The sequence below is a fragment of the Setaria viridis genome, chromosome 3 (assembly GCF_005286985.2).
Source record: "Setaria viridis chromosome 3, Setaria_viridis_v4.0, whole genome shotgun sequence".
NCBI lineage: Eukaryota > Viridiplantae > Streptophyta > Magnoliopsida > Poales > Poaceae > Setaria > Setaria viridis.
The window spans coordinates 19,956,083-19,983,698 of NC_048265.2; the positions used below are offsets into that span (position 1 = coordinate 19,956,083).

Here is a 27,616-nt window from a genome sequence, read left to right on the forward strand (position 1 = left end):
TGATTGCATAACAAATTGGTTACTCTACTCGGTTCGAGTGCAGTAAGATGAACTTGCAGTCTCTGGAAATTGACTCTTTTGAACGTTCAGCTTATCAGCTACAAACTCAGTTTGTCATGGATCCTACCGACGAAATTCTCAGTAGAGCGAGTATTTTCGTTGTCATTTACTCGTAATAACAAGGATGTTGAGGTGGCATTATTTTTCCCCCAATTAAGTTGATTGAACAATTCAACAGAAACGGAAGACGACGAGGCGTCTGAATACGAGAACGAGAGAGGTATATCATTTATTAATTCTTAGTCACGAAGGATGCACATCAGCTAGACTCTGGACAGGTAGAGACATACTCGTTTCTTAGGCACGAAGGAAGTAGCATTACCATCAGGAAGACAGGAAGCAATTCGAACTCTTATTGCATAACGGAAATTGATGGAGTGATGGACGGTGTCCCGTCGCTGTAGCGGTGTGGCCCGTAGGCCGTAGGACCATCGGATGCAGTGGCAAACTCTGCAACTCGCATGGCTAGCAATTTGCAAAAGTTGGAGCTGTATCCAGACTGAATCTATTAACTGTCAAACGATACGCTCGAAAAGGAAATAGGCCGATACTGTAGCAAATAGCAATATTCTAGTAATAAAACCACATGATTCACCCATTACTTGAGCGGGTTATGCAGACATCAACATGCTAGGCAATACGCTGCCACAGCAGCACAGATTCGAAATAAACCAACAAAGCGGCCAAAAACATTACAGCAAATAAGTTGGAGTAGTAAATAGGGTCCATGAAATAAGTTCATGCCAGCTTCAAGAGTCAGCTTCACCTGACCCTGACAATACAGATACCACAGTTCAGAATTCAGGAGCTACAAAAGGTTCTGATAAACGACAAGGATAGATCACCAGGCTGCTCGACTCACTTCTAAATGGTGGAGCCACAGTACATTTTTCTTTATAACTATAAAAATTTAGCCTAGCTGGTGGGCTTTCAGAAGATTATCAGACCAAAAGCTAGAGCTGGTTAACCTAAGCATGCTAGCCATCCTGCTCAACCTTTACGTTCTGCAGCTTCAAATCCAGCCCATCCTCGTCATCATCATCCTTGGCATCTTCGTCGTCGTCCTCCTCCTCCTCATCAGGCTCTCCCTCAGGATCATTCTCATCTAGTGAGCCCAGGACATCCAGTGAATTCTTGCCAGCCTTCAAAATGTCTTTCACCTCATCAATCCCTTCATCGGAGATGAAATTGCCATTCATGTTCAGTTGCACAAAACCAGGCTTATTTGCAACTGCCCGTGCAAAGCAGCGAGCTCCAACCCGCTGAAGCATGTTTGTGCTCACATCAAGCTCCTTCAGATCTGCATGGCCATCTTCCAATGATTGTGCAATAATCACAGCACCATCATCCTTGAGTTCATTCTCAGCCAAGGTCAGCTTCTTTAATGACTGCATAGCTGTTATGCATTCTGCTAAAGCTGGGGCTGCTTTGGCATTTATTTCATTTCCAGCTAATTCAAGGACTTCCAACTGAGGTGCAGACTGTTTGAGGGCATTGACAATTGCTATGGTACCCTTATTCTCAAGATTGAGGTCACTGAGGTAAAGCTCAACAAGATCAGGAAGCTTTGGAAGGGTTTTGCTGAGAGCAATCCCTGCATCAACACCGAACAAGTTATCCCTGAGATCAAGTTTCTTCAGATGCGTGCATGTCCCTAATGCCTCAGACAAAGCAACACCACCATCAGCTCCTATCCTTGTTGCTGAGCACCTGAAACTCTCTAGATTTGGAGACCGCTTAACCATCTCAGCAACATACACAGCACCTTCATCTCCAGTCATGTTGTTATGGAACTGGAGAACCTTAAGATTCTCGGTTGAAGGAATAAGCTCAGAAAGAGCTTTTGCAGCGTCCTCTGATATGCCATCGTTCATGACATAGAGCTCTTCCAGTTTTTCCTGTGACTTCAGGAGCTCACTGAATGCCCTGACACCCTTCTCACCCAATGCATTATCAGAGATGTTCAGATATCTCAGTACAGAACCCTCTAGTGCTTTGGAGAATATGCGCATCACATCAAGGGCTTCATCCTCAGGCCTTCCTGCAACAAAATCAGATATATCTACCTCCGTAAGCTGATTCTTAACTGACTCAAGAATAGGTCCAGCAACATTAGCAGCATCAACACCGAAGCTCCTATTGCTAAAGCAAATCCTTTTATACGAGTTTCCTGGTTCAGTAAGTGGACTCAGCAATTCCTTTGCTTCATCTGCCTCTATAAAGGCACGCTTGCCACCAGATATATCTAATACAGTATCACCAGGCTCAATAGGTGTATCAGCTACAGGTGCTTCTGGTTCAGCAGTAGTCATTGGGCCTTTCTTAAGAACTTCCATAATCATTTTGCTGGTTTCTTTAGCATACAGCTGGACAGCAGAACTCCCATCACCATCAGGTTCCTTCTTAAAATGCTCATCTGCCGACGCAAAGCACAGCTGCTCTATCCTTTTAGCATTCTCATGAGCCTCTTCCTTGCCCAAAAGTCCATACTTGCGGGAAAATATGGACTCAGTGGACAGGTTCGTGGTCATCCTCTCTACAAGCATGAGGCGTGTGCTTTCACTTGGTGGCCACAGCTTGATGGAGAATGTCCTGGGATGGAAGTCTTGCGCTGTTGAATCCATGTGAATGCTACGACTTCACACAGCACCCTAGTAGTACAGCATGAATTATTAGCCTTGCTGTGATAACATACTATATGGTACTAGCAAATAAAAGTAGTATTTCAACAATGTACTAATTGAAGAAAAGAGTGTATTTCCTGGTCTCCTGGAGGAACCAAACTTTAGTGCAGTTGTAATCAAACGAATAAAACTAAGCATGGTTAATTTATTAAAGTCTACACTACAGTACTAACATCAATTCCCTAAACAAAGATATAGGCTGACAAACAGTTCACTAAGTGGTTTGCTTACAGTCTTCTGTATGTGGAAGGCCAACAAATCATTTACTCACGAGAATAGCATGATAGGACTTTGTGAGTTACATCAAAAGAAAAAAAAAAGAATGTCCCATGCTGTTTATGCTACCATCGCTGGTATTATAAGCTCATATCGTGCTTTAGGGCCTGTTTGGCTCCAGCGTCCTAAAATTTAGCACCCGTCACATCGGATGTTTGGATACTAATTAGGAGTATTAAACATAGGCTAATTACAAAACTAATTGCATAGATGGAGTCTAATTCGCGAGACGAATCTATTAAACCTAATTAGTCCATAATTTGACAATGTGGTGCTACAGTAACCATTTGCTAATGATGGATTAATTAGGCTTAATAGATTCGTCTCGTGAATTAGTATAGGGTTCTGCAATTAGTTTTATAATTAGCTCATGTTTAGTCCTTCTAATTAGCATCCGAACATCCGATGTGACACTCCTAAAGTTTAGCACCTCGTATCCAAACACCCCCTTAAGCATCAATAAGCTACAAATTATAAGCTCATAAAGTCACAATCTATTCTATACTTCCAAAAGAACCAAGCGTGCGAGCTACTGAAATTTTAAGTCACCAAGTTGTCAGACACAAAACAAGGCTTCAGCCTCAGCACATCTGTTTAAGAACATCAGCTTGTGAAACTACCAACACCTTTGGTCACAATTTGGATCTCGGCAAGAAGGTGAATAATAAAACTCAGCCAAATAGGTTTCAGCTAACTCCTACCATGAATCAGTTCTCAAAAAAACGAAACAGAATCCACCCGGAGTTCACCCAACAAATAACAGGCAACGTTTAGAACTAGGGGCGCAATCAACAAGAGCATGGGGATTTCAGTTAAAACCCGAGTTGTGTTTTCTCTTCTCGAAGATAAACTGGCACTATCGCCCACACAGAGCAACAGATTCGCAACAGATTGGACGGGACGGATCGAGCGTTTATTCAAACAGATACCGCAGAACAAAACTAAGTCGCTCAGAACAGCAGATCCAATCAATCTAGTGCTTCCTTACCGGCAAAACGAGAGAACGACCAAAGCCCGGATGGATCTCCGCTCCACGAACAGATGAATCCCCACGAGATCACGCTCAGCTCCGGTGGAAGGAGGCCCGGAGGCGTGCGTGCTCAGGGGAGAGGCGTGGATTGGGTTGGCCGGGAGGAAGCAGGCGCCGATCTGTGGCGCCCGTATCGCCGCGCCGCCGCCAGTGGATGTGGGTGTGAGGGAGCGGGCGGAGGATTTTAGCTGGGGTTCCGGAATACGGAGGGGAGAGGGGAGAGGGGGCGTTTTTTGAAATTTCTGAGGCTTTGCGGGGAGCGGGGCGCCGAGGACGTGGCGGAACTTGTTTTGGTGATTTTTAAATTTTGCCGCTGAGGTTCCGAGAGTTCGGGTTTTTTTAAAAAGAAGTTCTCGAATCTCGAGTCGAGCGCTCGCGTGGCCACATTTTGAAAATATCCGAGTTTTCATACAACTGTTGTTGGGACCGAGAGCTCCGGATGCTATTGACTTTCTAGAGCATGGTGCTCACTAGTTCCCCAGCCTCGTGTTGCTAGCAAAGCTATCCAAGATAGACGCGATCGAATTCAGCGTCGGTCAAAGTGGCCATGATTTGTGATAGATGTGACAGAGAAGAAAACTTTATCGAATTTTATCGTAATTTATTTTTTTGCACTATCTATTATTTATTGGTTTATGTTTTCCTTAATATAAATCAGGTATAAGTTGCCATAGGGCCTCTTCTGTCAAAAAGAAATCAGCATTGGTATGTACGATCCAGGGGTCCATTGTTGCTCATACTTATGATCACAAGATTAAAATCGATCCAAAATAATTGAAAACACTCCTTACTCAGAGTTGTACTCCCGTACTCTACACAGAGAACCCACTTGACAAGTTTGGAGATGTACCAAAATTTTAAGGAGTTGTGAAAATAGCACTTTCTAAAATGGTTCTGCTTTTTGTCGTTTCTTTTTTTCACCGTAAAAGAATTCTACCCACCTACATACGCACCTCATCCCACCTTGTTAATTTTGCATCCAGATCACTGTATCGCTTGTCAAACGCTTACACGGTCGTTCCGCTCCCTAATTTTGCATCCAAATTTTTCGTTTCATGATTTTTCCTCCAAGATCGTCCTACGTCCACACCAAAGGCGCCGGCGTACCCGCTCATAGCCCGTCAATCACGCCGCTTCTTTCCTTCCCTGTGCCGCGCATCCCATATTCTCATCCCCTCTCCATCCATCCGCGTCGCCTCTCCCTCCCCTCGCCTCACTGGCCAATCCAGAGATCCTCTCCAAAGTGGACGCAGAGCCCCTCCCTCGCCTCATGGATGCTCGACCCCATCCTTCCCATCCGTGGTGGCGTACCCTCCCCGTTCATCGGCGGCGGCAGCCTAGGCGTCAACCAGCACCGCTGCCCCCTCCAAGCGGTTGATGGAGGCCGAGCAGCCGAACACCCTCACATGTATCCTCTGCAGCAGGCATGTGCCTCCCCAACCTCTACCCCCTCGACCGCATCGATTTTCAGCAATCGTCGGCATTGGTGTTTCTGGCGCCGTCAAGAACCCTGACTTTTTTATTTTTTGGCCCTTTTTTGAAAGATTCTCACAAATAGATCCCTGACGGAAATATTTCAAAATATGGACCCTTAGCTTGGCGCCAGCATCGGTGGCACCAGGCATACACGCCTCGGCACCAGAGTCGCTGGCGCCTAGATCATTGCGCAGCTGTTGACGTGGACGCTGACATGATGCCAAGCTTGGTGACAAGGTGGATGGCGTCAAGCTTTAAATTTCTACCACCCGCCTCCTTCCTGCCCGAGCCTTCCTCCTCTACTTTCTCCTCCCTCTCGGGTTTTTTGTCTCCCCACTTCACCATACATCACAAATCGGCCTATGGGACCTTGGAAACTTTGATTTGCTCCGTGGATCTTTGAGAGCAAGGTATCATCGCTCCTTCATAGTATTTTTTCATGTCGATCGGTATATATTAGTCGGATCTTTTAACTTAGGGTTTCATGCAACCGTAGGATGTCAAGGCGTGGAAAAGCTAGGAAACCAAGGTAACCTCAACGCACGTTGTTATGTTATGGGTTCATTGTTGTGGATTGAATTGGAAACCCTATGTGTAGGTTTAATATTAATTGCTTTCGGTTCTTACAACGAAAATGACTAAATTGTAGTTATGGCCGGATGACCGGAAATACCTTCGACCCATTGCCTCTGCCTAGTGGTGTTCCAGTACCCATGTGCTTTTGCGGCGATCCTTGTAAGGTAGCCAAGTCCGATGCAGAGAACACGTACAGGCAGATGTATTGGATGAGTTCCAATTTTGCGTTTGAGCCTACACTTCGTCATCGCCACATTAACATGATGGTGAGAAATTGATGTTGTCAAATAATTATTTTGTGTCGTATGACATATTCCATATTTTTTTATTTGTAACAATTGAATTTGTTGCGGACCCCTCCACCGCTCTGTGATTTTGAGCAGTGGATCGACATTGAGATCAGGCCTGAAAGACAAGGAGGAGATGCGGAAAATATTGCGGTGGGAGGCAAAGAGGAAGGAGACAAGGGAGAAGAGACGCAGAGAGGAGGCTGCAAAAAAGGAACACAAGGAAGAGGAGGAAATTTGCTACGAACAGGGAGGAGAGGGAGAAGAAGCTTGAGTATGCACGCCGAGCGAAAGCAGCGATTGAGGAGAATCCCGATGCCTTGAGGAAGGGAAAGTGGCCTCGTTGCACACAGTAGTCTCCATTACTATTGGATTTTTGATTTTGTTGTCATGTAATGCACTTTAAGTATGGGCGATGACAAAAAGAGGTACCGATTAGAGGGGGGTCGCGTACCGTCCGCCTTTAAGATGGCCCAAAAATATGTTTCTGTCTAGGTGTAGCTGACCGTCCACCACCTAAGCCCGGACCGTCCGCCTCACGCAGACTGTCCGCAGAAAACAACTGCGGACTATCCGCCTTTGAGAAATAATTTCTCAACCCAAAAACATGTTTCTATCTACGTATAGTTGACCGTTCGTCACCTAGGACCAGACTGCTCGCCCCATGCGGACTGTCCGCCGAAAACACCTGCGGACCGTCCGTGTTTGAGAAATAATTTCTCGGTCCAAGAACATGTTTCTATCTAGGTTTAGCTGACCGTCTGCCACCTAGGGTCGGACCGTCCGCCCTTATACAGTTAGACCTCTTTTAGAACAAGTTTTTCTTCTTATTTCTTTCACTTTCTCAAACTAAGTTAATGAGTAGAGAAGAACTCCCCCTACATATGTGCATATATTTTGATTCCATTAATTTCACATATGCATGGATATAGAGATTTTGGTGGAGACTCCCCTACAAAATTGAAACCGAGGCTACAAGAGAGAATATACTTGAAATCCATGAAAATGTTAGCCTCACATTTCCACAAATACTGGAACAAGAAACAAAATAAAAAATAAAGCGCATAAACATACTTCAACACGAATTACACCCAAGTTTTAGTGCTAAGCGAATTATTACAAACCAAAGTCCATGCAAACATAAATGCAAATGTCCATTACATGAGCTTCCCCTACAATTGATCCATCACTCCAAGTCTCCAAATCTTCTCCCTCTTTGGCATCAAGTACCAAAAGAGGATAGTCATCCTGTGGCACCGGTGGAGGAGGATAATAAGGCTGATAAGGATAGAACTCAGGGGGAGGTGCCAGAGCTGGAAATATGCTGTAGAAATGATCACTAAAACTCGAGAAGTTGGATAACAAAGTATTGAAGTCATTCTCTAGTTTATGCTACCACTCCTCAACCTGCTGACGCTGCTCAGTTATGTCCAAGTCACTGAATCTAGCATCAAGGCCTCAATATCATTGTGAAGACCCTCCTGAACGTGTTGTAGCCTAGTCATGATGGGCTCATACATAGTAGAGTGGGTATGCTGCCCAAAAGCCACAAAACGGTTAGCAATCTGCTGATGCATGTTTTGATGCATATTCTGAAAGTTTGTCACCATTTGCTGTCTAAATGCCTCAAGGTGTGAACTGAACCCATGCTGCATATGTTGGAAGTTCTCATTCATATTCTGCTACATGGTGACAAAGTAAGGGTCAAAATAACCAGGTGGAGGTACCCACTGTGACTGCATAAGGGGAAGAGGAGGAGGCATAGCCTGAGCATCATCATCTTGAGCTGGAGCCTCTCCCATATATCCCATGTCTCCCTCATCTTGAACTCCTCCAACATCCGGGAAAAGAGTCAAGTCCCTTTCAAGAAAAACTTTATCATTCTTATAAGGCTTTAAGGGAGTGTGAACCACCTCACAAGGACCTCGGAACCTAGTTTTTTTCTTTGATAAGTGCCATGATATATGGAGCAAAGTATACATTTATCTCAAGGTTGACCTTTTTGTCAACAATTTGATCCATGATCAACCTAACCACATCAAACTTCTGACCAACCATCACATGGCAAACAAAGTTCCTATGATAGCCCACAAAACCATCCTTATATCCACTCTTAGGCAGTATTGTTACACTAGCAATCTTATTTATGATAGCCGGATGATGCCTAAGACCATTGATCTTGCCATACATTCTAGAGATATTCGTCCTAGTCGGCTCATAATACTGAGTAATGGCATCAAGCTCTAGTGGATTCTCATCAACCATATTAAAGCTTTGATGATTAGTGAGAAAATCATAATTTAATTGATTGACAGCAGCAAACTCAGAAAAGGTGGCCTCATATTTTCTTTTACCCGTCATCCACTCCAATTTATCTTCCTCAAAATTAATCTCTACTATAGCATGGAATTGACGAATGATGGTGTCATTCCAATCACATCTATACTCAAGAAATGCCCTTAAGACAATAGCTTCAAATTTAGCAACTACTTCAGTCATCACGGGTTGTTGAGCCATATAATGGAAATCTATGGTTTGGTGCTTAAAGACTATCTTACTCAGCAAATGACCAAAGAAGGCATCCTCTTGTACCTAAGTGTAGAAGAAGAGATTTGAAGTGGTACGAGAAAGAATGTATTGATAAGGAGTTCTTTCTCTTGAATATGTATCCATTCTCCACCTCCTCTTAGGAGCAGTATGTGATAGCACATCAATGATCTCATCCACATCACCCTCTTGATTCATCTCATCATCCTCATCATTAACTAAAGGAGCTACTGAAGATTCGACCTTAGTATCACTGGGCTCATAGTCATCATCCCTTGAGTCATCATTCCTTGAATCACCCTCATCATCCACTCTTGGCCTTTTAGAAGAACTCCCCCTGTTAAGCTTGCTTGCCAAAGCCTTAGTGATACAACGAGCACGATCACTGTCAAGAACACGTGCACAAACATTAGTTTGATCGATATGAATAATTGAATAAGCAATAAGTCCCTTAGATGCCACGGCTCTCACTGTGGTCCCTGATGACTTGCGGACTGTCCGTCAGAGAAGGGCGGACAGTCTGCATGTCATCGCGAGACCACGATGAGGAACCGTGGGTTCCAATATTGCAACCCTTGGATCTTCAATTATAGACAAAATCAACCGGCTAAATTTTGAACATATCTTCTCCATGCCTTCAGAAATCAATCCCCCAAACTTACAACAGAAAACCATGGATGAATCTTAAAATCCCCCATCAAACCATAACCACTTTCACCCTTTGAAATCCAAGAAAACCAAGAAAGGATTTGATAAAATACCTTCCGATGAAGAATCTTGCGGAGAGTCCAGGAATTTGCACGGACGGTCCGGGGAAGCATCCAAAATCTTGCCCTAGGTGAGGGGTCCTTTTCTTTGTTTGGAGGAGGAAAAGAGAGATGGGATATGTTTGACTCGTGTGAGGAAGGAGAAAGGCCTGGCCCTTTAGATAACTTCCTACCCGACCGCCACGGACGGTCCACGCAAGGGGACGCGGATGGTCCACTGGGTAACTCTGCCCCTCTACATTTTTCAGTCTCTGACTCAGCTTAGCGGACGGTCCGCCGCTGTCCGCCAGACAGTCCAGGGGGTCCGGACAGTCTACCAATTAGGATTCGGATGGTCCGCTGGGTAACTCTGCCCCTCTGAAAAATGTAGTCTTTGACTCATCTTAGCGGATGGTCCGCCTCTGTCCGGCGAATGGTCCGGGGGTCCGGATAGTCCACCAATTAGGACTCGACTGTCCGCCATTCGTATCCAGAAACCTTTCCGCCATGCCCCATGAGGCGGAACGTCCGCTAGTCCACTATTTTTCGCGAAAATGAGTGTAACGACTATTTTTGGAAGGGAGGCTTATAAATACCCCACCCCCGCGCATGGGTAATCCTAGATCCTACGACATGCCACCGAAATTTCAGCTGAATTTCCCGTATTTTTTTATGCAATCCATACACAAAATTGAGTTGAATTTTAACCTCAATACAACATGTTCAAACATAAAAATATATGCCACATTCATAATGAAAGTCTACAAAGTCCATAATGAAAGTACAAAAAATTCATAATGAAAGTTCACAATAGTACGTATACACAATAGTTCGTAATGAAATCACGGTACACCCGCTCCAACCTCGTGTGCGGAACCCAAACCTGGTCCCAAGGTATGCCCACGTAGGTTGTCCTCTAGGAGGCTGACATGGGAACCACTCATGGTGAGACAGAACCTCGGGACAGCCAACTGGTAGACGCGCCCACATCCACAACTGCAGCAGGTACACGCATCTACCAAGTGACGCTGAGGATGCAAACCAATGACAAGCCTCGCACAGCTGCTGGTGCAGAAAACCCAACACTGTAGAACCCCAGCTGTACTGACTCGCCTGATCATAGTCGGTGAGGCAGTGGATCCACATCCACGACGCAATGTCACCCGTGGCGTCGGGAAAAAGAACGCAGGCAAACAGGTGTAGGATCCAGGCCCTGCAGTAGTTCCCAACTGTCTGCTCATCTGCATCCTCGAGGCACTGTGCAAACTGTTGCCGCAGCCAAGAGATTAGAATACCAGAAGTGCGAGCACCTTGCTCGTCAACCTTACGCCCAAGGAAGGCCGCTACTCATTCTCTCCAACCATCTGACTTGCACGGCCAAGTCACTGCGTCGCCGCGAATCGTCAGACCTAGCATCTTCTGTCCTCGAGCGTAACTGTCATCTCTCCGAACGGCAAGTGAAAGGTATGAGTTTCAGGCCACCACCTACATTTTAGACAAAGGAAGATTACATGTCAAATAGGCTAGGGCATGAACAATAGGCTATGAATGGACGCAATGATTGAAGATAGTACCTGTCAACCAAAGTTGTTATGGCCGCTGAGTTGAACTTGGGCAACCCATGATGAACCTGAAACGAGATGACATCTAAGCGAGTAGCCTGCAGCAAAGAAGTGTACCGGTCGTCGTACCTGCCCCCCTGCTATGAGACATCCTCGGTGGGCCTGGTCATACACCGGGTCATGCAAGTGGAATTGCGCCATCCTACAAAAAAATCAATAAAATATAAATTCAGTATGCAATGAAACATATACTTATAAATGTACATATAATTGACACAATTGCAAGTATAAATTGAGACATGCATAATTAATTGAATGAATACGACATATATGAAATAATGAAAAGAACCACAACTCGCACCTCACTAATCTGCTGATGGCAAGTGCGTGAATTGTGGTCCAATCTACCGCACTTACCGCACTCGTTCTGCTCGGGGTCAGTAAGAAATGGGATTGCTCTACCACGCCTTGTTCTTCCGGGTATCTGATCCATAACCATCCTGTGCCTCGTCCTCTTCCATGATCCACGCTTGTTCCAACGGTAAGCTAGATTCGCAATGTACTTTGGCCCATCATATGGAGGCCACTCTCTAGGGTCCCGGAAAGGCATGAAGCGGGGGCTCCATGTGTGCACAAGCGTGTCTACACTGAACTCATGAGGTATCATGCTCTCGATATCAAAGTTATGATGCATAGCTGCTGCCACCAAATGAGAACATATAAAGTGGTATTGCCTTGATTTACTACAAGTGCATGTGAAATCTCGGAGAACTACCACATGCATCCTCGACTCTCGGACCTCACCGTCGGACGTTGTGCCGCCCCTCTGCTCCACCTGATAAGTCCCTGTGCCGAGGTCAAAACATATAACCTCATGTGTGGCCGCTCTTTCTTTTGCCTTGTCTAGGTGTTCCTTTAGTTTGGGAGGCCATTTCTCTCCAGCACTCTGTAACTTCAATGCATAGGTGTGTCTATCGTTGAACCAAGCAACAAGCTTGTAGAAGGTGAATTGAACGATTATGTTTATGGGCATAACACGTATCCCTAATAACAACTTATTGAATGACTCCACCATGTTTCTGCACTGAAACTCGTACCTCCGTCCACCGACGTCGTGAGCTCTTGTCCATTTCTCCAAATTCCTCATCAAACCTGTGAGCCATTGTCTACCTTCTGCATTTGTTACGGTCCTGACCTGCTCCAACTTCCACTGAAAGTACCTATCCTCAAGCTACCGAGCAGCATCTTAGAACAGCTCAAATTTATCCTTCACACCATCCTTCCAGAGTAGATTCTCGGCAAGGTGCCGAGTACACCAACGATAGTGCAAAGGTGCATACCCCTCTATCTGCTCTCGCAGGGTATTAAGTATGCCTTGGTGCCTATCAGATATGACGCCAACCTCTCTGTCAGGCCCAACCACATGTAACTGGACTAGCCTCAAGAACCATCCCCAACAGTGATTGTTCTCCCTCTCAACCAATGAAAATGCCAAAAGAACCAAGTTGTTGTTCGCGTCACAGGATATGACTATAAGAAGTGTGCCTCTGTATTTGCCAATCAAGAACGTACCATCAATGGAGAAGATGGGACGACAGTGCCTAAAGGCCTTGACACACTAAGGGAAGCACCAGAAAGAACGGAAGAATATCTTCCTCCCGTGCTTCCATTCATTTGGTTTTGGAATGTACTCATAATGCATGCCTAGATTCACTGCTTTGATTGCCTTGAAAAGTACCGGAAGCTGCTCATACCTAACCTCCCAGTCCCCATATATCTTCCACGCTCGCTGCTTAGCCTCAAAGCTTTACCATAACTTATCACATAACCTCCATACAACTTCTCAACGGTCCTGATAATTTTCCTAACCTTCATGTTGGGTTCTAACTGCAATATCGCCATCAACCGCTTGGCAATGAGGGTTTATGTCAACTGCAGATGTTTCATTCTAAACTCATGGTCAGCACAATTATGTGGCCCCACAACTTTTGTGATATTCCACTTCCTGGTTACCTTTTACTTCCTTGCACAAACCCTCCATGGGCAGCTTTCCTTCTCATACACAACTGTGTAACGGTGCTCCGCATATGAATGCAACACCTTGTAAGGTCTCTTTCGTATCACTGCAAACGCCTGCAACCACCTCTTCAATGCAGGGAGGTCCTTGAAAACCCTACCCTTCTCAATTACCATGCTAGGGCCAGCCTCAGGAGCTTCTAGGAGCTCATCATCATGTCCTTCTGCACACGCCTGATCGGAATGGCAAGATCGCTGAACTCGTGAACTCTCGGATCACGGCGGTCGGGAAAGATACGCCTGAACTTCTCAATATCACTCTCTGTCATCTCTCAAACAGAGCGATCATCATCAGATTCAAGATCCATTCCCATCTCATATGCATACGAATCATTCATAATTTCAACACTATTGGAGCCACAGAATCCATCTTCACAGTGCACTTGCGCAGCAACTGGGGGCACATCCACATTATCAGGAATGTCTCCTGCAACATAAGTACAAATATGAGGAAAGAAGAAAAAATGGATGCAATGAAAGGGGTTAGCTCACAACCAGCATGCGGATAAGACACTTACTCGGATGATTCTGTGTCAACGGGATCTCATGAAGAGGATCTGCCACAGCATCAAGAGTCCGACAAGTATCTCCGACTACCTCATTGGGGGCAGATTCAGCATCGGGAACCGTAGGTGCAACCTCCACGTCCATAACAGGTTCCGGGACGGGAGGGTTGAAGTGTGCATGCTGATCCATTGGTGGGGAAAATCGACGAGGGATGGGATCAACTGACACCCGACGCACAACCACGTCCAAACTTTGGAATTGGCGCTTCATAACCGATCTCACATACTTCTCCCACTGGTCCGCACACCGAATTGGGATCATCTTCCTTGGGAGGTTGGGAGGGGTACCTAGGTGAAGTATACCCTCAACTACGATGCCATCATCTTCATGGCAATGTAACTCCTCCTGAGCCCTTCTAACCAACTCACTGAATGAAGACTTCTCATCAAATAACACAGCCACACTTTGCATCTCAACAAGCTCAACATATCCATAATGATCTCTTTCCATGGTGCCTCCATGATAAATACTAACTAGGTTATCCATGTAGTCCATACACATAACAACACAAAATTCCTTTAGTCCAACATAACTTTGTAACTATCAATTCACTAAGAACTTTGTAACTAAGTATATAACTATTTAACTAACTACCATAATAACTACATAACTTTGTAAAGAAAATTACATGTGAAGAAAATTCTATCTAACTATCTATCTAACTATTATACCTACCTTACAAGACGAGGAAGCGGCCAGGAGCGGCGGGCCGGCGCGGCGATTGGGTGGAGGAGCGGCGGGTGGCCGTGGTGGGGTGGCGGCCTGACGCGTGGAGGAGCGGCGGGCCGGCGCGAAGGAGCGGCGGGCGGCCGGGGACGAGCGGCGGGCAATGGCGGGCATGTAGGAGTGATGGCCCGATGGGGAATTGACTAATGGCAAAAACGAAACTTGGGCTGGTCCTGTGTAACCAAGCTTGGCGCCATCCTCCCTGGCGTCAAGCTTGTCGTCATGTCAGCATACACGTCAGCAGCTACGCAACGATCTAGACGCCAGCGGCTCTGGCGCTAATGCGTGTATGCTTGATGCTAAGTTAAGCTAAGGGTCCATATTTCGAAATGTTTCCGCCAGGGATCTATTTGTGAGAATCATTAAAAAAGAAAAAAACAAAAAAGTCGGTCAACCTCGGCGGCGGCCATGCTCGGGCGGAGGAGACGCGACGGCAGCAGCAGCCCCATCCATCTCTAGTCTTTTGTGGATCCCGGGCTCGCTGGTCTCGCCGCTGCGCCTTCACGCGGCCGCGACGACGGCATTGTCCTCGTCCTCAAGTCGCGGGCTCGGCAACGCCACCTCCTGACTCAAAGGCGCCGGTGCTCCACATCGACGGGGCATGGCATCATTGGCCCCCGTCAAGATGCACATCCGTCCTTCCTGTTCCGGCTCCTCCTGACCATGGCACTGGTGGCAACATCAAAATCCGGGTTCGTTCTCTCTACTGCAGGTTCTCAATATTGATTATTGGAGCGTGTTATTTAAGCTGAAGAAATCGAATCAAGTTTCTGAAGCTATATTCCTTACCAGCTAGCAAATAATGCCTTCATATTCGATTGCTATGTATACATGTGCTGGTCAATATCACTGGTATTTGTTAAGACTGGTATCACCGGTTTCTGAAGCTATATTCCTTACCAGCTTGCACATTACTGTTTTCATATTAAGACTGTTGATAAAGAAATAAGTTCATCGAAATTACTTCTTGTCGGACCTTGTTTTCATAGTTTTTAATGGTAACATGCTAGACTAAATTAATTTAAAGGTATATGATATTTGTTTAGTGGGAACAAATTGTAGGAATGGATGTCATTGACAACAAGTTGCAGATTTAGTGGTTCCATGGTCTTAAGGTAAGGCACATCACTTGTTTGTTCAAATGCCACCACCGGCAAGAGAAATTGTTCTTTTTTTTTGTCTTTCTTTAGGTGGTGATTGTGTTGCTTTCTCAGCCACAGTTTAAGAGCTCTTGGAGGGACAGTGAGTGAGGATCTGAACCAACAGTCAGCGAGGGCCTGAACCAACAGTGAGCAAGGGCCTGAACCAGCACTGTTATACCAATTGAACAATGCTACTTGCTATCGAAACATATTAGGGTAACAAGTTATCTGAATTATTATGCAGTTGACATATCCACGATGACTGGCACCTTCCTACAGCATTCATCTAGAGGCGAGGATAATAGATGCCGCCCAGAGGTTTTTATTATATTTTTTGTCAAATAAATTTGAGATATAGGCTAAGCTTGTTGGTTCTTAAGTGGAAAATAGATCTTAATTACATAATTTTCTTCTAGGTAATATTGAAATAATTAAATAAAAAAATGTGATTCTCTCCTTTTGTATGCAATACAATGCAAACAACATGATGGAGAAATTGACAGTTTGGTGGCAATTGCTTATGTAAATCAAGTGGGTAATAGACAGAGTAGTTGGAAATCCAACCAGCTTCTTTGAAGGCATATGTGCGCAAGCCTGCTTGCTTGATGAATTGGCTCTGGTGTCCATTTGTTGGGTGTGCAGGGATGCGGTTTCGTATTCATATATGGTGAATTAAGTTGAAGGCATGAATCTGCTTTCCTAATGCATGAATCAACTTTCTGTGCAAGTTGTGGTCACTTGCTGATTGAGTTTTCTTAAATTTATCTAGAACATAGCTCTCCAATCGAGGAGCTAATCAACACAGAAGTGGTGTGCTATGATTCAAACAGCTCCTCACATGTGAGGACCATCCACAACTCTGGGTCTGGGAATAATGTCACTGGTGAATTATATTGTATACTTTATTTGCTCTTCGGTGTCAGGTTTGCAATATATACCTTATTGTTTTTTACTGCAGTGTGAGACTGCGTAGGCACTCACCAACAGTGCATCAGGCCATCAAAGAACACAATTGATCGGAATCAAGTTTATTAACTGGTAAGCTAATCGTCATCTGCCATTTGTGTTATTGTACCATATGTTCGCAGGACAATCTGATGGGCCTGTTGCCAATTTTCACAATTCTGTTACAAAGTCTATTACAAATGAGACATTATATTCTGAATGAAGGCCTATGGTAGCTACTACTTAATTTATGTTTACTGGAAATCTATACGACTTCTTTTAAAGAAAAAGGCAGCATTAAATTATATCAACCTGGGCTGGTGAGGGACCTGGGCTGGTGAGGGAAAGGGAGGAGAGAATAACAGAGCTATTCATAAAACTGAGGAAGAGGCATTATAAAAGAAAATTATGGAGAGTGGAGAAGGGAAGGGAAAGCGGAGAGAGGGAGATAGGGTTAAGACTGAACTTTAGTGACTGCTTGCACTTGTTACCATTGATATGATGAAATGCGAAAAATTAGTGTAAAGATGCGTTTGTGGCTGTATGAATACCCAAGACCAAAAAAAAAATGCTACACTTTTGTATGCTTGGCATACTCCTTCATATTGTTTGTCACATGTCATGCATTTCACAGGTGTGCAGGTACTGGTATTCCTACTTAAGAATTATCCATATCAGAACTTTAATTGTTATCCTGTAATCATATAGCCTGTGCGTGCCGCACGGACATTGTTACTAGTACCTGATGATGATTAATGAAAATTTACGATCTTGCACAAGTGCTTCGGAATTAGCAAATTTTGTTACACTGCTCATCTTGAAGTTATCTTTTCCATTTTAGAATTTCAGGGCTTTTGAGTTTTGACCCTGAAGCACCATTAATATGGACCAAAGCGAGCCCAGGTTCCTCCGAAGGAGGTACAACTTCAGCGCAGCACTAAAAAAAATATATAGGAGCTACTCCTTCCCACATATGCTATGCTATTTAACAAACCCGGGATCGTCACGGCCTTTGTAGTTTGCTTTGCTCCACATTCTTTTCTGCTCATCAAAACTGCCAACAAGAGCAGACTGATTCTTGGTAGCAACCAGCTTTGCAAGCTCTGTGTAATAAGTGTCTGAATGGAGACGATCTAATACCTTCACTAGCTTTCCATTTGTCTCGTCAAGAATAGTTTGGCCATCCATGCTGACATGACCGGAGCCAACACTGATGGCCTTTTCAGTGATCGAGTAATTTAGATGCGACTGCTGAACCAGGAACATCGAGCCAAGGACCTCCCCAAGGAACATATCCTGCAAATTGTGGAGAAAGAAAAGGAGACATCACAAAGGTTGCTACTATCGAGCCTGTGATTTAATTGAGCACTGATCAAATAAAAGGCATAGCAGACATAGATACTTTCGTGTTTATTGGCACTGAGTAATGCGGCAATGTTTGCATATGAATGGAGGATTCTGAATGCTTTGTTATGCTAGATGACAATCAGTAAGATTTCCTGTGAATTATTCACCATGTATATAACAATACTATATGTCTGGTTATTGACTGATATTTCTTGTGCACTAGTCCTATGTCAGTTAGAACAGAACTGTAAAGCCAACTTACAATGTGACTGTATGCCTGGTGGTTCTTTTGCAGCTTCTTCATCAACAGCAGCAACCGGTACACAAATGACGATTCAGGAGTCTTTTCAGCTCCGCGTAGTGATCTTAGGACTTTTCCGAAAGAAGACACCTGGCGCTGAGCTCTCAGAGGAATGACAGTGATGTCTAAGCCAGATTCTACAACTGTCTTGGCAGATTTAGGGTCAAGAAAGAAATTGAACTCAGCAAACTTATTTGATGGCACAGTAAATAGATTGCCTTCTTCTCCTTCGCCATCAACCAAATGAGTGCCGACTATATAAACTTTCTGTGCCCAATGAAAAATGAAGGCCATACAAAACTTGCAAGTTATTCTTCAAACAATATCACTGGGAAGCTATAATTATATAGTTCACAAGCTTTCGGAACTAGCTTACTAACCTCAATCATTGATTTTGCCTTTGTGTCGGATAAAATGATGTTAGCGATGTTTGTGAGAGGACCATTTGTCAGGACGGTTACCTTGTCAGTTGGTCTAAGCTCTGCTATAACTTGTTGCCAAACTTCGAACGCCAATGGTTGTCTCATCTCAGGGTGAGCAGTGTCCCTTGGAGTCCCATATTTCATTGATTTTTCTGCTGTGTACCTGTTTAAAAGAGATGGAAATAGATATTTCATTTTCTACATCTACTCATACTTTACATGTTCACCCTTCATCCTATTCTGATATTCAGGAATCTGAATAAACCTGTACCTCTATGCATACAAATCATTTTTTAGTATCCGCATATCTGTGATAGATGTTGTTGAAGCAATTCATTTGTACCTTCTGGGGCTTCTGGGCAACATCCGGGCTAGTCCAAAAAGTGTGTCAGCGTCAAGACCACCCCCAGAACCATGTGGTATGGCCTTGACGTATTCACAGCCAAGCTCAGGGGCTCCTAATGCAGTGATACTACCAAGTCCTACTGGAATGTCATCGCGACCCATCATATGAAGAACATCATAGATAACATCTATTGTTGCAGGATTTGACCAGCCATTGCCACTTACCAGTATCCCCTGTATATGGAAGCACACATATATAAAACTTTTTACTATATTATTTTGCTTTAAGTTTTTTCATGAATTTATCAGAAAGGAAGATAAGGACACATGATTCTGACCTTGAGGTCAATTGCTTCTATATTTGCTTTCAGGAGGCACAAGAGAGCAATAAAATCACCTGGACTCATGTCCATGTCGAATATGACAGGCATTCCTCTAATCCGATTTCTGAAGTCAGGTTTGTACATAACCTCTTTATAGTGGGGGAACTGGTTGGTGAAGTTGAAGCGGCCAGAGCATGCAGGACGATTCATAACCTGCATGAGATTATGGGAAAGGACTTCTTAGAAACAGAGTAACAGACATGTGCTGACTGCAAGGAATCTTTTTTTTGCTCCATTCATCTTAACCCCCATATCACTTTATCAACTAATACATCACATCTGCATTGCTCAATGCTCATCTAATCATCTTAGATTGAGCATCTCTTGGTGGTCCTGAGAACTTAATCCAACATTGCACAACAATATCTTTAATCAGAATAGAATAAACTTTACATCCCATAACTCCTTTTGGAGTTCGTCGATGCGGCTTCAATAACCAATAGAACTTACAATGAGTGCAAATGTAAGACTTCTCCTCGGTCATCTTAAGCATGCATCAAGAGCAACAAATTTATCATGTATAGATTCAGGTCCATGACATGAATCAGAATTTTTCTTAATAATCTCCCGCCACTATTTTTGTAGACATGTTGCAATATCTAAACAGGTACTAGCAACTTAAAATGGCATACATGAGTGTGAAAAGGCAGAATCTTTAAACAAAATTAAACCAGTGCTAGACAAACAAATACCTCAAGGAAGTTGTTGAAAAACTCTCTATCAAGAGGACTGCTTGCATTTCTATTAGATTTTGCCTTCACCGCAACAAGTGCAGCAACCGAGTCAGGACCTTGCACTTCTTTTGTGTATCCATCCTGGTAAATATTCAGGCCCATCATGTTAAATATCATCATGACTCCCAACTCTACATGATTATAAATGCATATAAATCTTTATTAAATCTCAAATTTGTAGTTACCCATATATGAGCAACGGGTTACTATGTTTATGTAACATATTTCCATTTTCCGAATTAAAGTTACCTACCTGGCATTTCCCTTTAATGCTCCCCTTCATAACACAAAATGGATCGTTTAGTCCAGTCAGAACATGACCACTATGTACACCACCCTCGAGTAAGTTGAATTTTGGCCTCGCACGTCCATCGAAGAATGGATTTGATCCATCACGAACACCATATGGTTCATTAGATGTAACAACAGTTATGTCCATCACTTCCATCTCAGCAAAATCATTCTCACCATCTGGCCTCTCACCATTGCGCATAATCGAGAGTGCCACACCAGTCATGAAGGAATCCCACATAAAGTAATTCTGCAATCATCTAAAATGAATGAAGCTAAACCAACAAACAGTGGATGTGTCCAGAAAACAACATAACTTACTGTGTAGAATTGATTGTCGAACCAAGTATCCCGAGCAATCTTCAGAGATTGGAAGCAGTACTTCGCCTCATAAGTTCTCTGCTTTTGCTCAAAGGCCCTAAAGAAGTTCTCAGTGATTGGTATAGTGTTAGTTGCATCAAGAGGCACAAGGGTGATAGGAATACCAGAATGAAACACCTGTTAAACCAAATGAAGAGATAAGCTTCAGAAGCTAAAATCTGATTACAGGAAAAAAGCTGTGTGCAGGCAAGGCACCTGATATGCAGCAAAAGGATCCCCAAATATGTTGAACTCGGCATATGGATCTTTGGTGTAAGCCGTAAACATGTTACCGTGATCTTCACATTGTTGACGCACACACGAGATGCTGCTCTTGGGGCAGCAGCCAGTGGGATTGTGTGATCGTACACCACCACCCATTATGTAAATGTGCTCCACATTTTTCTTCAGATGTGGGTTGCTCATGAGGAAAAGTGCAAAGTTCGTGTGTGTCCCCATTAGGAAGGCGGTCGTTGGCCCGGCAGATATGGTGTCAATCATCATCTGTTGCGTAGTTGGCTGTTGAAGAGGGAAGTATCTCCGGTTACCCTGATTCAATAACCAAAAAGTAGTAGAGAAATCATAATGATTTATGGTCTGTCTTTCTGAACTACCCTACAACAAAATTTGGTGATCATGAATGAATCATTCTATGTACCTGAGGCAGAAATGCTCGTCTGATTCCATAATTTGTGTTGACATCCAACCGGCCATTTCCCCCCTGCGGAATCGTTTGTCGGTACCGACAACCCCCCACTGTTGACATTTCCTGGAAAAATAGTCATAGAAAACTACTGAAAAACTGAAGTCCCTGGCAAAAATGGCAATCTAGTATTCTGAGTGAAGAGTTGGCAAGGAGAATTGGCAAGAGTGCTAGGTTCCGGAGGAAAGAAAAAAGGTATTGTTTAGACGGCATAGTCTACTGCACCTGCTCAATTATCGCGAAATAACCACCAACATCGGGATAAACCCTACCATCATCTGATATACCACCGTCCCCTCCGACACCAACTGCTATGTCATCTCGCCCCATCATGTAGAGTAGATCATACACATGGTTAACGGCATGGCCAGCATCAGCCCAAGAGTTTGCACTGAGAGTGATAGCCTGCATCAAGTGTAACACTAACAAATTAATTTCTATACTCTGGATTGGGACAATAGAACAGAAGAAACAATGCATTCCTGCTGAGCTCAGAGCCTAATGCTCTATATAATACGCCCGATTTTGAAAAAATTAAACATATTTGGTTTCTTTTTCTTAGGAACTGCAATCATGTAAGTATGTAACATCTTCCATTCAGACCAAAGTATCGAACTGTATTATTTTTGGAGAAGAATGTTTTTATCCTTGACATAAATGTTGGGACTACTAGCAGCATTATATTAGTATAGGTTGACCGTTGACAGAAGATGATTTAGGTATTTAAAGGCACGAATCAAACAAAGAATCGCACAGGGCGCACAGAACAACTCGCTCCGGCATTTCACCGAGTACTTTCTGAGCGCTCAACGAATCAATGATACGACACTACCGAGGAGAGAACAAATCACCGTTGCTAAGACGCTCCACCGTCTAAAGATCGTCGCCAAGCAGCCAGCTGCTTGGCGTCGAGATGCTCATCAGCTGGAAATGAAAGCACCCGCACGGCAAGAGGCGGCGGCGGGAGCACGTAGACGCGCACGCCATCGCACCGTCCGCACCGGCGCCGCCCATGTCACGGACTCCCAACGGCCGATCGCGAGGAGGAGAACTGGCCATCGGGGCATCTCAACCTTACCGCCGGTTAAACCGGCGAAATTTCCCATTTCAAAAAATCGTAACTAATTCATATGGACTCAAAAAATCATAACTAATTCATATGAACTTGGATGGAGATAAATTTTATATTAAAATTATAGATACCGATGATATCTACAACTTTGTAGTTCAAACTTTTTTCATTTGGTGTCATCTTGATGCTCAAATAATCAACATAAGTTTCAGATCTAAAATTCAAATTTTAGATTTGAAACTAGGCAGTACACATTCAAAAAATCATAACTAATTCATATGAACTCGGATAGAGATAAATTTTACATAAGAATTGTAGCTCTCGATGATATTTACAACTTTGTAGTTTAAACTGTTTTCATTTGGATCCATCTTGGTGCTTAAATAATGATAAAAGTTTCATATCTAATATTTAAACTACAAAGTTGTAAATATCATCTAAAGCTACAATTTTTATATAAATTTTATCTCCATCCGAGTTCATATGAATTAGTTATGATTTTTTTGAAAGTGTGCTACCTAAGGAAGGTAAATTCCGCCAGTTCAACTAGCGGTAGGTTTACAGTGCACTTTCCACCGTTTCATTTAGCTATAGCCGTTTCAAACGGAGGTATAGGTATAGATTTATAATTTTTTATTAGGATATATATTTTTGTAAAATACTAAAATAAAAAAAATATAAAAATAAAAAAGGCAACTGAGGCATATGTTCAATCCCAAGAATATAACGGGAACAGAGGAGTAACCAAAGATAAGAGCCCGATATCGTGGACAAAGAAAGAATGCTTGTGACGTGAGCATAATGCTCTAAGCAATAATAAACTGTGGTAAACGAAATTGTGGTCTTTCTTGGCCAAGCGCGTGTGAGATGGCATTTTCTTGAAAGGAACAAGAGTATTTCCTATAAAAAGAAGGAAGCATTTTTCAGTCCACCGATATCCGGATGCTCATGTATGCTTCCGCTCCATTTGTAGCGGCAAAGAAAAGCTGCAATAATACCTAGCTATAGTTAGCTCCCTAACCCTGTCCCGTTTAATTTGTTTCGTGCCCCAAATTATATAGTTTAGCCTATAATCTATAAGCTGGGAGAGGACGCTTGGTGGGTTGCCATAATCTGAGACATATATACTACCTCCGTCCACGGGTACATGACGTTTAGGGCATATATTTATGGACGATGGAGGGAATATTTGTTTTAGATCAGACTACACAAGCTAGATTATATAGTCTGATGTGGAGAACATGGATGTGAAACAAACAGGACCTCATACAAAATATCAATACTGTTTTTTCTTTTTCCTTTTACTTGAACCGGTAATTATAGTGCACTATCACTGCTACTTTCTAGGGTCAGACATTTCTGTCTTTTGAACTGAGTGAACCGTACCGACAACTTTTTTGTAAAAAAATCTTTAAAGACCGAAACCTGCCTCAAAAATCAGCCTCCTCATTGGGCCACGTCATCGAGCTACCACAGCTGTCCATTCATAAATCAACGGTGGTCGGGCGTCTCTCGGGTTTCTTCGCGACCCTTCACGCCACGCATGGATCGGACAGCCTTCGCAGAGAGCCGCATCGCATCGGCGGCGCCGTCGCATGAGGAGACAGAGGCCGGCAGCCGCGTGGGGGTCTCGCCGACAATGACAAGCTCTGCGTCAGCGCTTGCCAGGGCATCGCTGAGGTGCGCGACTCAGTGCTAAGCGCGGACACCGGGGAGGTGCATAGCGGATCGAGAGTGGGTGCGCGCCGAGCAGGGCCCTGGAGACCCTGCACAGACTCCAAGCATGAGCATCATGGACGGGATGAAGGGAGACAGCTCACTGGCGTCGTCCACTTGAAACGGATGTGGCAGCAATGGTGGCTGGTGGCGACGAGATCCCAAGTTCCAGCCATTCATGTGATGGATTCGCACAGCGAGAAGCTTTCAAATGGATATAGAATAAGCTGAAGAAGCTTGACATAAATTAAGGCCATGTTTAGTTACCCCAAATTCCCAACTTTGGCACTATGCAAAAAGAAGATTCTTCATCACATCAAACTTACGGTACATGCATGAAATACTAAATGTAGACGAAATCAAAAACTAATTGCACAATTTTGTTGTACTTTGCAAGACGAATCTTTTGAGCCTAATTAGTCAATGTTTGGACAATAATTCACAAATACAAACGAAATGCTACAGTTGCGCATTTATGGCAAAATGCCAATTTTACCACTCCCAAATTGGGAACTAAACAAGGCCTAAGAGGTTCGGCTCGGGTTCGCCGTGTGCTGCCGATTTGGTGGAGAGACACAGCTGACAGCTCGATCTACCCCAGACTCAAGGAAGAAGTTGGCAGCATGTTCGAGCTGTAGGAAGATGGAGTGGTACTACAAGCAACCGTGCGAACACAGGACCTCCCGGCGAGCTTCTTTGCAGTAGCAGGCTTGGGGCTTGGGAAGAAGTGATGGACGGCGGCTCAGTGGAGGGGATTTGTGGTGATGATGTTTCTGCGGCAATGGAGACGAGCGAAGCAGAGCTGCTGGCCCACTGCTTGTTACTCTATTCTTGGCTGAGTGTAGAGAACTAGATAGAGATAGAATACCCAACGGTCAAGTGCTGAAATATTCAGCTATTACCCTGCTTATTTAATTTCTAATGAGCTCTGAATTCTTTCAAACTGGACAGCTGTGTAGTGTGTGATGTATGTGTTCCAATTTGATTACATTCACAAGTACAGGCGTCTAGAATTCCTAAAAGAGGCAAGTGTTATTTTTACATTCCTAACAGTGGCTACATTGTAGGTCTTGTAAGAAATGGCAATTGAAGTTCAAATTCCACCAAATATTGAGTGTGCACCGATCAAGCATAGTAGAGTCCATAGCGAGTGTTTGAACTCCAGGAATATGAATAAGTTTGGAAGTGTACAGTTGGTAAAGTGCTTAAGTGTTATAGTAAATAATTTAGACATTACAAAAGGAAGCTTCAAAAAGGTGGTGATCTTCAAAAAATCAAATTTATTTAAAAACTGATGATCACAAGAGGAAGCTTCCCAGAATGCCACCTTTGGGGGAAAAACCCCACTTCATTATGCTTCAAAAATAATATGTACTGGACTTATGTGTTGCTCAATCTGATCTATATGTCATGCATATACCATGTTAACAAATGTCCAAAAGATACTATATAAAAATACATAGTATGCATACATTATTACTGCTACTATATCATATATATATGTTAAATTATTATAAACACAACCAATGCAAAGAAAATGGTCTTTTATGCACATGAGAATACTTTTTTTTCTACTAGGATGCACATCCCATGGACAAGCAAATCAAAACCAAGCAGCTCTAGCGTTTCCTAGGACCACAAGCGTTTTTTATCACCTACTTTATTCTAGTTTACTCGCTACCTATCATGTCCTTCTACCTCATTTGCACTGTGATATGTGTTATATTTCTCTGTCACAAGTCTTATAACTACTATACCTAATATACCAAGATCAAAACACTAGCAACATATTATTTGTTACATAAAAGATAAATGATAAAAGTAACTTTAACATTATAGCACTGGCCAAAACCAGAAAAAGGCGCGGCAGAGAGTTTCTAGTAAACATGAACCGACAACATCATTTTCGTTTTTTGCTTAATGAGCAAACGGCAATAAACCGCTGCCTATAGTACTGGTTGTTCACCTATATATTTCCCCGGAGGAGGATCAGAGTAATCTTCTTATCACATGACTAGTGCATGAGCGCTCCACAAAATAGCTGAAGGGAACACACCCCTTCTTCATCATCCGGCCATTCAACCTAATTATTCCGATTCCAACACCCACTTACTACAACAAACCATAGTCTATCCTCAAGTACAAAGCCTTTTCTCCACAACGCACACGAAAAGCGACCGGTGTTATCCGCCTCGGAAAGTGCAGCGCTCCGGGACAAAAAGCGCGCGGCGACGACCGGAACCGCGCACCTTCCTCGTCCGCTATTGCCGTCCACGTCCGGGCGTCCGGCCATGGGACGGGAAGAAGAGCGAGCGAAAGAAAGCGATGGACGGAGTGGCGACGACGACGGCCGGGAGCGGAGGGAGAAGGTGTATGCGCGGGAGTCACGAAAACGAAAGCTCTCAGCCATCGTATCAATGGCGAGAGCACGACGACGTACGGGAGCTCGATCGATTTCTAGGCCGGCCGGAACGGGATCGATCCCTTGAACGATCGACCTTACGAGCTAATCGACCGTCGCGCCGCTCTGGCATCCTCAGTGTGCCATGCGCGTGTGCAAGTTCATTTGAAGCAGGGGGAGGAGTCAGTACATAAAGCTGCTCTGGTCACGCGCGCACCTTGAGGTCGAACTCGGAGCGGTCCTGCTTGAGCAGGTAGAGGATGGCGAAGACGTCGTCCGTGTCGACGTCCGTGTCCACGAGGATGCGCCGCCGCCGAACCCCGCCACCTCTCCCGCCCGCCGCCGTCGCCGTCGCCGCCGCCATCAGGAGCAGCATCGTCACCACCACCGACACCATTGTTTTCCTAGTAAACAAATCGGGACTCAGCTGGAAGCTTTGGTTTGACTGGCCGTTCCCGTAGTACGGGGAGAGAAGGGGAGACGAGCAAACGTGTTAAATAGGAGGCCGGGGAGAGGCGTTGTGGATGGATCATGGAGGAGACGATGGATGCGCGCGAGTTAAAAAAATGGAAATGCTTGACCGGCGGCCCAGGATCGATGCCCCCTGGTGAGTGTGGCATGCACTTGTTGCATTGCACTGGCGGAGTGGCGGGGGCATGGGCACGGTGGGGGCCGAAACACAACGCAACCCTCCCGGTGTGTGTTGTTCTGATTCCCCGCCCACACTGCCACACACATGCTGACATGCATGGGATGGGAAAGGATTGGCCGCTGGTAATGATTAAACTAGTGGGTGATCGTTAGCGTGACACCTAGAGAGAGCAGGGGACTAATTCCATGG

The 27,616-nt window shown here is 44.2% G+C and overlaps 2 protein-coding genes and 1 long non-coding RNA gene across 16 annotated transcripts; 1 reads left to right on the forward strand and 2 right to left on the reverse strand.

Annotated features, from left to right (window-relative positions):
* Window positions 1-752: 752 nt before the first annotated feature.
* On the reverse strand, window positions 753-4,321 carry LOC117846963 (RAN GTPase-activating protein 2). Its single transcript, XM_034728091.2, has 2 exons — window positions 4,009-4,321; window positions 753-2,711 (listed from the first exon to the last, which is right to left on the reverse strand). Exon 2 carries the CDS (start codon window positions 2,682-2,684, stop codon window positions 1,038-1,040), a length of 1,647 nt encoding a protein of 548 aa, XP_034583982.1. The 5' UTR covers window positions 2,685-2,711; window positions 4,009-4,321; the 3' UTR covers window positions 753-1,037.
* A 10,650-nt stretch (window positions 4,322-14,971) lies between these two features.
* LOC117850907 (uncharacterized) lies at window positions 14,972-18,480 on the forward strand. 11 transcript variants are annotated; one of them, XR_011897801.1, is made up of 5 exons: window positions 14,972-15,728; window positions 15,828-16,638; window positions 16,714-16,793; window positions 17,542-18,034; window positions 18,343-18,478. It is a non-coding gene; the product is annotated as an uncharacterized lncRNA (long non-coding RNA). The 11 variants fall into 11 exon arrangements; XR_011897803.1 differs by lacking the exon at window positions 18,343-18,478 and having other exon boundaries at window positions 15,828-16,073; window positions 16,525-16,638; window positions 17,542-18,269; XR_011897802.1 differs by lacking the exon at window positions 18,343-18,478 and having other exon boundaries at window positions 14,972-15,305; window positions 15,660-15,728; window positions 17,542-18,269.
* Window positions 17,491-27,425, reverse strand: LOC117850905 (nucleoside hydrolase 3). Of its 4 annotated transcripts, XM_034732791.2 has the most exons (12): window positions 26,993-27,408; window positions 21,812-21,991; window positions 21,542-21,652; window positions 21,100-21,432; window positions 20,845-21,021; window positions 20,486-20,773; window positions 20,191-20,313; window positions 19,454-19,651; window positions 19,114-19,349; window positions 18,729-18,933; window positions 18,310-18,615; window positions 17,491-17,996 (listed from the first exon to the last, which is right to left on the reverse strand). In XM_034732791.2, exons 1-12 carry the CDS (start codon window positions 27,170-27,172, stop codon window positions 17,682-17,684), a joined length of 2,652 nt encoding a protein of 883 aa, XP_034588682.1. In that variant the 5' UTR covers window positions 27,173-27,408; the 3' UTR covers window positions 17,491-17,681. The 4 variants fall into 4 exon arrangements, 3 of the variants coding, with proteins under 3 accessions (XP_034588682.1, XP_034588684.1, XP_034588685.1); XR_004639390.2 differs by lacking the exons at window positions 17,491-17,996; window positions 18,310-18,615 and having other exon boundaries at window positions 18,794-18,933; window positions 19,042-19,349; window positions 26,993-27,416; XM_034732793.2 differs by lacking the exons at window positions 17,491-17,996; window positions 18,310-18,615; window positions 18,729-18,933; window positions 19,114-19,349; window positions 19,454-19,651 and having other exon boundaries at window positions 20,225-20,363; window positions 26,993-27,424.
* Window positions 27,426-27,616: the final 191 nt, after the last annotated feature.